The sequence below is a fragment of the Montipora foliosa genome, chromosome 8, assembly GCF_036669935.1.
Source record: "Montipora foliosa isolate CH-2021 chromosome 8, ASM3666993v2, whole genome shotgun sequence".
In the NCBI taxonomy this organism is placed as follows: Eukaryota; Metazoa; Cnidaria; class Anthozoa; order Scleractinia; family Acroporidae; genus Montipora; species Montipora foliosa.
This window is the reverse complement of record NC_090876.1, coordinates 17,331,169-17,341,168: the sequence shown is the minus strand read 5'-3', so window position 1 is coordinate 17,341,168 and position 10,000 is coordinate 17,331,169. Positions and strand designations below refer to the sequence as shown.

Here is a 10,000-nt window from a genome sequence, read left to right as displayed (position 1 = left end):
TATTAATCCATGTCTGTACATACTTCTGAACGATGGTTATCGTAAGGATTTTTTTGCGCTTTTAAGAAACTTATGCGGACGGGGAACAAACGTAGTTGCTACGATAAACCCGCCAGCGCTGATCAAACTGGATGCGAAAACACCATAAACATATCTCTGAAGCTCTTGAACCTACAGGACAAGGAACACGTCCCAACCATTTTTTTCGCTTATTAGGTGGAGACTGTTGGGGGCCGTCACCTCTTATTCGGGACTGCGTGACAAATAAAAATAACGGAAAAGTCTAACTGTCTTCACCCAACAAAGGAGTTGCTCGCAATAGAGCTGCACCAGTCGCGCAGACCAAAGATAAGTAGCAATGCAAATGCAGCTCGGACATATGCCTTTACGGCACTTAACTTTGTACTTTGCACGTGCATAGACATACCTCTTACTAACCCTGTTCGTGGTCCGTACTGTAAGTTATGTAAGTTATGGTCCGCGCATAAATCAACGGGAAAAACGAGGATCCGTAATTTACAGTACGTACCGTGAATACGAGCTTAGTAAGATATTTATTTTATCTCTGACGTAATCAGAAGTGCGGGAAAGGAAACTAGTTGAAGTCAAGCGGGAGGTTCAACCGCCACAACGATTGCGCGTCAAAATTCTGAAACGAATGAATCTTCTTGGCTTTTTGAAATAGTTGCTTGCACGATTTAAACAGTTTTACAAGATTACGTGACATAAATGACATGAAAAACTTGCTAGAGAATGTTTTATCAAAATTTCACATTAAGCGGTCCGTACAGCGGCCGTACTGTAGAATAAGGTCCGCTAAATCAGCCAATCACAGCGGGCGTACTATCCCAAAGATATAATAAAATCTTGTTACTTACACAGAAATCTAAAATAAAATTACTCAGATTTGCCTGAAAAGAGCAACCCTAAAAATGCTTGTTTTTATCGTCACGTACTTTATGACACAAATATGCAATACTCCTCTTTTGCATTGCCACGAACTAATTATTTGCTTAACTAGTAATAGCTATCGATAAGTGGCAACGAAACAGTCAATATAATACATAGTTTGCAGATTTGTATCAGAGTTTTAAAATACCCAACAGTAGTTGTAATTTTTTCATTCGAAAGTACTGCAGCACACTTTGTATCTCCAACAACATTGTACGTAGATGTCGACGTGTTTTGCAATAATATAGAAAGTACTGCTGTAATTTTTGAACGGCTGTAATTTTAACAGGAATATACAATAATTCAGTTGAATAAAATCAGCGACATGTAAAAAATCGCCAAAGCATTTTCAGACTTTTCATTGTGAAACATGTAATGGGGAATCAAACTCTCACATATGAAGGTTGTTTCACTTGTAGAATTTTTATTTCGCAAGATACAGCCAAGAATTAGAAATAAGATTGATCGTTGAATTGTGTACTTTGCAGACAACATTTTTCCTTTGAAAATTAAATTAAATTGTTCCCAACTCAATCGTTACAAAACGAGTGAACAAACTGCTCTACTCGCTGGCCGAGGGCTGAAATTGACAAAAGCGGCCGATAAGAAGACGTACGCCGGTTAGGTTTGAGCTCGTTCACTCAATATATAGAACACGCCGATTCGAAAATAAATATTAAAGAACACTCAAAGCAAGTGTACGCAACACAATGATCAGGGAAATGGGAAAAAATGTGTTTTCACTCACCTCCGAACACAAAATGATCAATAGTCGCGCGCGTCATGCAAGTTGGTCTAATGACATAACACTTTAAAACACGCGCTTTCATTGGTCCCTACTAAAATCTCCAGCGAACCTTACATTACACTACTTACACTTACATTAATCTTAACTTTCACAGCATGATCGAGAATTTTTCTTCCTGCTGCAATACTTCGCGCGGCATTAAGCTGGCCGCCTAGCGTCTTCGCTCGGGTTGCTCGTTGGCAATTAAGGCCAAACACCATCTGCAGACAAATTTTTCTACTCAAGCTAGACGGGCTTTCACCACAAATTCTTAAATCCTATATTTTCGCAGTAAACCCCTTCAGCTGAACCAAGGGTACGTAGGGTGGTGGCGTAGATTCAGGGCTAAGGATCGTGTTCACGGCATTTGAAGTTTGTCCAAAATGGACTAAAAAAGTTGTTTCACATTAGCTCATTTCTTGCTTCCTTGCTAGCAGAGGTCTCTTTTCTTTTACGTTCGCTAGGCTAACGAGTACGAGAAGAAAGACCTCTGCCATGGGTCGAAACTCACTGTGTTGAACATGTGCGGCGGTTACTTAGCGACCGAATCCTCACGTGATACTTCGTGTTGTGTGGGCTCACTTGACAACAGCGAAATCACCATGTAAAGAAATGCGCGGGACACAGCGAGCTCAAGTCACAGTCAGCAAACATGTCATGGGGCATGCGGTTTGACGAGCGCCTTCGAAGGCTCTGGACGGCGGTTGGATCAAAGTGAGTTTCCACCCATGCCAGAGGTCACTTTTCGCGTACCCGTCAGCCCAGCGAACGCAAAAAGGAAAGAAACCTCTGGTAGCACGGAAATTGCTCGCCTGTCAGCTACAGATATCGACCAACCTCTCGAAAGAGAGAGACATGCCAGTTAGAATAAGAAATTTTTCATGCTAGTATGACACGAAGTAGCCTGCCGTTTGGAGATTCTTCCAGAAATAGATGCACGCGAATTTCAATAGCGAAGATATCGATGACGTCACCTATTGATATTACTGTGCCAACCAGAGCCTTATTGGATGCCGAAACAAAGGGTTCTTTTGTACGGTGGTTGGACCATTTGAACATGAAAAGAAATTTGACAGGAATGTTTGTAAACAGATATCTTCCTTACAAGAGTCACGATAGACTGCTAGCAGGCACTCCTTGGTCAGTCGACCCGCCGCACTATGTCAAGCAATCTAGTAAAATGGCCTCCCTCGGTCATTTTACTCGATTGCGTTACATAGTACGGCGGGTGGATTGACTAAGAAGGGACTGCTAGCAGTCTAGAGTCACGAAATGTCCACTTGCTCTTCTCCCCAACATCAACTTTACTCGTGTCTGGGAATACAGACAATTAAACGTCGCAAATGGTCTCCCAAATGTTGCTCGTCAAGCGAGGATAAACAGCTAAGCTAAAAATAACGCGAGCCTTTACCCTAACCTTATTGTTGGAAATAGGGAGCAAAGAGAAAGGCTTACTAGACCTAAAGAGAAACTTCGTGTTGGATGTCAAAAGTAGGCATGCACCTAATTAGGTGCATTTTTGCAGCTTCGCGCAAGCACAATGCTAAATTTATTCTTTCTTTGTGTTTTTTTTGTGTTTTTAATGTCAGAAGTCAAACGTACCTGAATGAGATTCCTTTGGCCAAGCGAAAAAATGAAGTGAATAGAGTGTTTTTTCGTGTTCGATGCTGGCAATTGGAATAACTTTGCACTTAAAGTTGATTACCTGTACGTGAGTCGCTAAAAGAAGAAATACTAAAGGATTGGGGTGGTTTCTCATTTGAAAGAATCATGGCAAAACAGGAAAAATGCTAAATATCGCAATGACACCTTGGATTATCACGACCACCTTTATAACAATTAACGATGAGAACGTTATTGCAAATCATAAGAACTGTTATTCTAAGATAGGACGGCTGTTACAATTTACAACGACGTTTGTTGCAATTAGAGACAGCCATTGAAATTCACAGCATTAGGGAGGGCAACAACAAGAAAAACAGCACCGTTCTAACCTCTGGCCATGGGGCCCGTTTCTCGAAAGTCCCGAAACTTTACGGGCCATGTCACAATTTCCCTCTGTATCTCAAGAACGGAGATGATTTTTAAGTCGTCAAACTTCACAGTTATTTTTCTTACTGTTACCTTGAAAACACGTTAAAAGATTGGCTTCTCAAAACAAGTGGTTGGCAGTTTCAACCACTGGAGAGTACCGTGTCACCTTTGAGCACTATTGTAAGCATTCGGCGGCTTTTTTCGAAGAAGGAGTAGGTTTTAATCTTATCCGTTAACATAAAAGTAAGTGAATTAAGAGATGCAAAGGCCTGTCCGAATTCCAGTTGTTAATGTCAAAGTGTGGATAACCTATATACTTATTTTTTTTTTTTTTTTACGTAATCTACACATTAGCTAAGGCACGAACACGAAAAAACACTCTATTCACTTCATGTTTTCGCTTGGCCAAAGGAATCTCCAACAGATTCAGGAACGTTTGACTTCTGACATTAAAGACAAAAACGAAACAAAAAAGAATAAATTTAGCATTGCGCTTGCAGGAAACGGCAAAAATGCACCTAATTAGATGCATGCCTAATTTTGGCATCCAACACGAAGTGCTTTCTCTTTGCTCCCTATTTCCAACAATAAGGTGAGGGTAAAGACTCGCGTTATTTTTAGCTTAGCTGTTTATCCTTACTTGACGAGCAACATTTGGGAGACAATTTGCGACGTTTAATTGTCTGTATTCCCAGACACGAGTGATGTTGATGTTGACTTTGGGGAGAAGAGCAAGTGGACACTTCGTGACTCTAGACTGCTAGCAGTCCCTTCTTAGCCAATCCACCCGCCGTACTATGTCATGCAATCGAGTAAAATGACCGAGGGAGGCCATTTTACTAGATTGCTTGACATAGTGCGGCGGGTCGACTGACTGCTAGCAGGACTGCTAGTAGTCTATCGTGACTCTTGTAAGGAAGATATCTGTTTACAAACATCGACGTCTAATTTCTTTTGATGTTCAAATGTGCCAACCACAGAACAAAAGAACTCTTTGTTTCGGCGTCCGATAAGGCTCTGGTTGGCACATTAATAGGGAACTTAAGCACGCGCGTTTTTGAGACGCGGATTGACTTTCGAAAAGTCCTTCGTTTCATGTAGATGGCGCGCGGCGTACGAAAAATCACGTTTTGCTCACCAAAACGCGAGAGTGAGCTGTTTTCCCTTTTAACTTGTCTGCACACGACCACATTTACATTACTAAGTATCTTTCCTCCATGGGAGATGATTGGTATAAAAATCTGGGAGACATCACTGTCCTGGCACGTGAAATGTTCTCTTCCGGTTGCCGTCCGCGTCTCAGAAACGCGCGTGCTTAAGCTCCCAAATATCAATAGGTGATGTCATCGATATCTTCGCTATTGAAATTCGCGTGCGTCTAAGTCTGGAAGAATCTCCAGACGGCTGTTGTTGTCAATTTCGGATTTCGGATTTCGGTCCGCGAGTAGAGCAGTTTGTTTTTCGTTTTGTAACCATTGAGTTGTGAACAATTCAATTTCATTTTTAAAGGAAATATGTTGTCTACAAAGTAAATGTTACAGGTAAATTTGAAATTCGGGTTGAAGCGATTTCAACCTAGGTAAATTCAATTTTAAACTAGGTTGAAATTGAAAGTAAATCGGTGATGGAAGTAGGTGGGTGTGGTTCGCGTACGTTTTTCATGAGTTAGTCTGTCAAAACGGCTTTGGTCTCTATACACGAGCCCGGGTTGGACACCGACCCGGGGTTAGTAGGTCCATTTGCAAATGCGTTAGGAATCTTCTTACTTGAATAGGGTCTAGCACAGGCTGTTTTTGTCTGCTGGTGATTGGTTAGGGTTAGGGTTAATATACCTGTTTCTTCCTTTGTGCGCAATGTTCGAATGGGTCTGGCAAAGAACTTGGTGTAGTTGACAGTTTTGATCAATTTCTTTTCAGTTCTTGGATAATTGATAATTGATAATTGCTACGTCTTGACTTGTCAGATTTGTTCTGTCCTAACTGTCTTCATTACGTGTTTCTAACCACTTCACTGCATCGTTGTAAAAGTGTTATTTTTCTTGCTTTTGTCTTTTTAAAAGTTTTAACTTCACCCAATTTTTTGTAGAATATCTCTGAATCAACACAACTTGTTTTAGCGATTTTACGAACCGTTCAGGGTCACACATTAATATTGCGCACGAGTAAACTTTTGCATAATTTACTGTGACCGACAAGAGTCTGGGCCCTGTTGCACCAGGAGAAAAATATAGAACGAATGCATAAATGGCGGCCAAAAAATATTCTTTTCCTTATGTGCTAATTAGCTTCACTAGCCTCGTTTGCATGGACAAAATATAACAGAAATGTTGCTTGAGAGCGAGGCTAGTGAGTCTCATTAGCACATAAACAAAAGAATACATTTTTGGCCGCCATTTATACATTCGGTTAATATGCTATTAAAATTAATGATGACTGCTGGTCCAACTCCTGTGTGGTTTAGCGGTTAGTTACAGCGAAGGACTCAATACTAAGGGATGTCAGAGGTGCTCGGTTCACATCTCGGTAAGTGCACTTTAAAGCGACTTCTTTCTCTCATGTACACAAAGTAGTGGTAGGTATGACTAACGGATGGAAGGTTAAGAGGGATAGAGCTAAACAGAAAGAAAGAAAGGAAGAGAGGAAAGTGGGAGGAGGGAAAGGCGACTTTTTGCTTTTTTGTTTTGTTTTCACCCTAAAGAAAAGACAGTGCCCCTTTTTTTAACCACACCCAAAGGAAAATCCCTTTTCAAACAATTGATAAATAACCTAGGTTTGATTAAAATTTACCAAGTTTGATTTATTTTAACCTAGTCTGATTTAAATGGACCTGAATTTCATTTCATCCTATAACAATTCAAGGATCAATTTCACTTGTAATTCGTAGCTGTATCTTAAAAAATAAAAATTCTACAAGTGAAACAACTTTCATTTGCGAGAGAGTTTGATTCCCCATTACATGTTTCACAATGAAGTCTGAAAACGCCTTGGCGATTTTTTACATGGCACTGATTTTATTCAACTTAATTATTGTATATTCCTGTTAAAATTACAGCCGTTCAAAACTTACAGCCGCACTTTCCATATTATTGCAAAACACGTTGACATTTACATTGTTGTTGGAGATACAAAGTGTGCAATTTCTATCATTGTATTATTGTTAACTAGATAAGTTGAGTTGCAGTGCTTTCGAATAAATAAATTACAACTACTGTTGGGTATTTTGGAACTCTGATACGAATCTGCAAACTATGTATTATACTGATTAGAGTGTAATTTTTATGTTTCAGGTAGAAAACTAGCACTTCACATTACACTCTAATCAGTTAAGTCTGCTCAAATATAAGTGCTACACGGCCAACGTTTGCAAAACCGTAATTCTTCCGTCAGGGGCATCCAACGAATCTGTTCCTCACATTATCTGTTCCCCAGAGGAATTTTGCTGGCTGGCAAAAAATACAGGCGTTTCGATGAGCTGGCTGGGAAATTTATTATTGATAGAGGTTTTGCCTGGGAATTACTGACTTTTTCTAGCATTTCAACCCGAGCTGGCTGTAGAAACTCTGAAGACTGAAGACGACTAAAAAAAAAACAAAAAAAAAAAAACAAAAAAAAAAAACCCTTCCCTCTCCCAGAGAGTAGTCACAAACATATGACGGCTGGTCAGAGTGATTGCGCTTGCGGAAAAAACCGGTTTTGTCCCGGTTTTGTCGCTTTTGTTCGGTCATTTTGCATCGAGGGATTTGAAAGCGCGCGGAATTCCTGGCTGGGAAATAAATTTGATCAGCTGGCTGGGAAAACAACCAATTTTATCTAGCTGGCTGGGAAATTTCTTGTGTGTCTTGCTGGGAAAAAGGAACAGATAATGTTTTCCCAGCAACACTGAAAAACACCTGAAAATGCCTTAATAACATTTATTTTCATTAACTGGGGTATAATAATACATTTTACAACAAATTGGTCGTTGGGTGCCCCTGTTCCTTGTACTTGTTCATGTTCATTGCCGTGACTTTAACATTTTCAGTTCCCACGGCCTGCTCCCGTCTGACCTTTTAGCTCAGTCGGTAGAACGCCGGTGATCTAACCCGAAGGTCGTGTGTTCAATTCCCACCCTGGTCACAGTTTTTCTTTGTCCTTGTGCGGGCCCATTTCCAACAGTAGGGCTAACGCTCACATGGTTCATATGGGGTAGAAAACTAGCAATTCACATTACAAGTCTGTTCAAATATAAGTGCTACACGGCCAAAGTTTGCAAACCGTAATCCTTCCTTGTATGTATTATATTGACTGTTTCTTTGGCACTTAGCGATAGCTATTACTAGTTAAGCGAATAATTAGTTCATGGCACTGCAAAAGAGGAGTATTACACAGTTGTATGCTAAACTAAGTGATGTTTAGGGTTGACCTTTTCTGGCAAATCAGAGTTATTTGACTTCATTTCCCTGATAAAAGGAAATTCTCTGAGATAGTACGCGCGCCGTGATTGGCTGATTTAGCGGACCTTATTCTACAGTACGGCCGCCGTACGGCCCGCTAAATTTGAAATTTTGATAAATTGAACATTCTCTAGCGAGTTTTTCATATCATTTATGTCACGCAATCTTGTAAAACTGTTTTAATCTTGCAAGCAACTATTTCAAAAAACCAAGAACATTTATTAGTTTTAGAATTTTGACGCGCAATCGTTGTGGCGGTTGAACCTCCAACTAGTTTCCTTTTCCGCACTTCTGATTACCTCAGAGATAAAATAAATATCTTACTTACCTCGTTTTCTCGGTCCGTACTGTAAGTTACGGATCATCGTTTTCCCGTTCAGTGATGCGCGGGCCATAACTTACATAACTTACAGTACGGACCACGAACTGGGTTAGTAAGGGGTACAGTACAAATTTAAGTGCCGTAAAGGCATATGTCAGGGCAGAATTTGCATTGGTACTCATCTTTGGTCAGCGCGACTGGTGCAGCTCGATTGCGAACAACTCCTTTGTGGGGTGAAGACAGTTCGACTTTTCCGTTATTTTTATTTGTCACGCAGTCCCGAATAAGACGTGACAGTCTTCAATAGTCTCTACCTAAGAAGCGAAAAAAAGGGTTGGACCGTGTTTCTTGTCCTGTACTTTCAAGAGCTTCAGAGATATGTTTATGGTGTTTTCGCATCCAGTTTGATCAGCGCTGGCGAGTTTATCGTAGCAACTACGTTTGTTTCCGTCCGCATAAGTTTCTTAAAAGCGCAAAAAGGGTCTTACGAAATCCTTCGTTCAGAAGTATATACAGACATGGATTGATAGCGCTGTTTGCATGACCTATCCAAAAAAATACTAAGCCGACAACACGTGGTAGTTTGTGCTTTTGATCAGGCCGCACAAACATGTGAAAATGATTGATATAAGTTGGAAACCAGCACAGCGCGAAAACAACGCATATAACAACCAACAGTCGCACGACCTTGCGCCTGGACTTCTCAACCACGGCACGGTTGCTATTGGTCATGTTGCCTGGAATTTTACGATGAACCAGTTTACGGCATATCAATGTGTATATAACGATAGTTATGAAGAGTGGCAAGGCGTACACTACTGCGAAATATAATATGTGAAGGATTTTGAATACGCGACCAACTTCATTCTGTGAGAGATCTTTACTGGGCGCTATGTCGCAATAGTAACCATTCGTGACCGGATCAAATGTCACATTAGAAAGAAACACGTAAGGGAACATTAACGCAACCGATAGAACCCATATCATCGTTGATAGGATCTTTGGTCGTTGGAAAAATGCTTCTCGAAGAGGAAAGAATACGGCGTAAAATCTCTCAAAGCAAATGAACATCATTGTTAACACTGAAGCTGCTATAGAAACAGGAACAGCGTAGCGAAGCATTTTGCAAGTAACGATTCCCAATATCCCTCCAAACCAAAGATTTCCCTTGTAAAGACGTGTGACTTGGTATGGCATAACTGTTATGGTCAGTAATAGATCGGCAATAGCCATATTTGCTATAAAGAGGTTCGTTACACGTCTAGTAGATTTTTTCAACACTATAAACAAGCCAAAGGAATTGCCAAAAAAGGCTATCAAGAAGGTAACTGCATATGCTGATGTCAAAGCAACCTGGGCGTTCGATGATAAATAACCAAGTCGAGTGGAACTGGAGACACTTGTTCCTAAAAGAGAAATAATAGTAATAATAATAATAATAATAATAATAATAATAATAATAATAATAATAATA

The 10,000-nt window shown here is 40.3% G+C and overlaps 1 protein-coding gene and 1 pseudogene across 3 annotated transcripts in view; one reads left to right on the top strand and one right to left on the bottom strand.

Annotated features, from left to right (window-relative positions):
• LOC137967445 (neuropeptide SIFamide receptor-like) overlaps window positions 1–148 on the top strand; it is a 2,022-nt pseudogene extending 1,874 nt beyond the window's left edge.
• Window positions 1–10,000, bottom strand: part of LOC137968034 (neuropeptide SIFamide receptor-like) — a 270,910-nt gene that overhangs the window by 259,560 nt on the left and 1,350 nt on the right. For 2 of the 3 annotated variants that reach the window (XM_068814650.1, XM_068814651.1), the window contains one exon: window positions 6,772–9,932. The exons of the other annotated variant lie outside the window; for it this stretch is intronic. In XM_068814650.1, coding sequence (XP_068670751.1) covers window positions 8,962–9,932 — 971 coding nt within the window. In that variant the 3' untranslated portion in view covers window positions 6,772–8,961. Of the gene's footprint in view, window positions 1–6,771; window positions 9,933–10,000 lie in introns of those variants that run through there. 3 annotated transcript variants of the gene reach the window in all.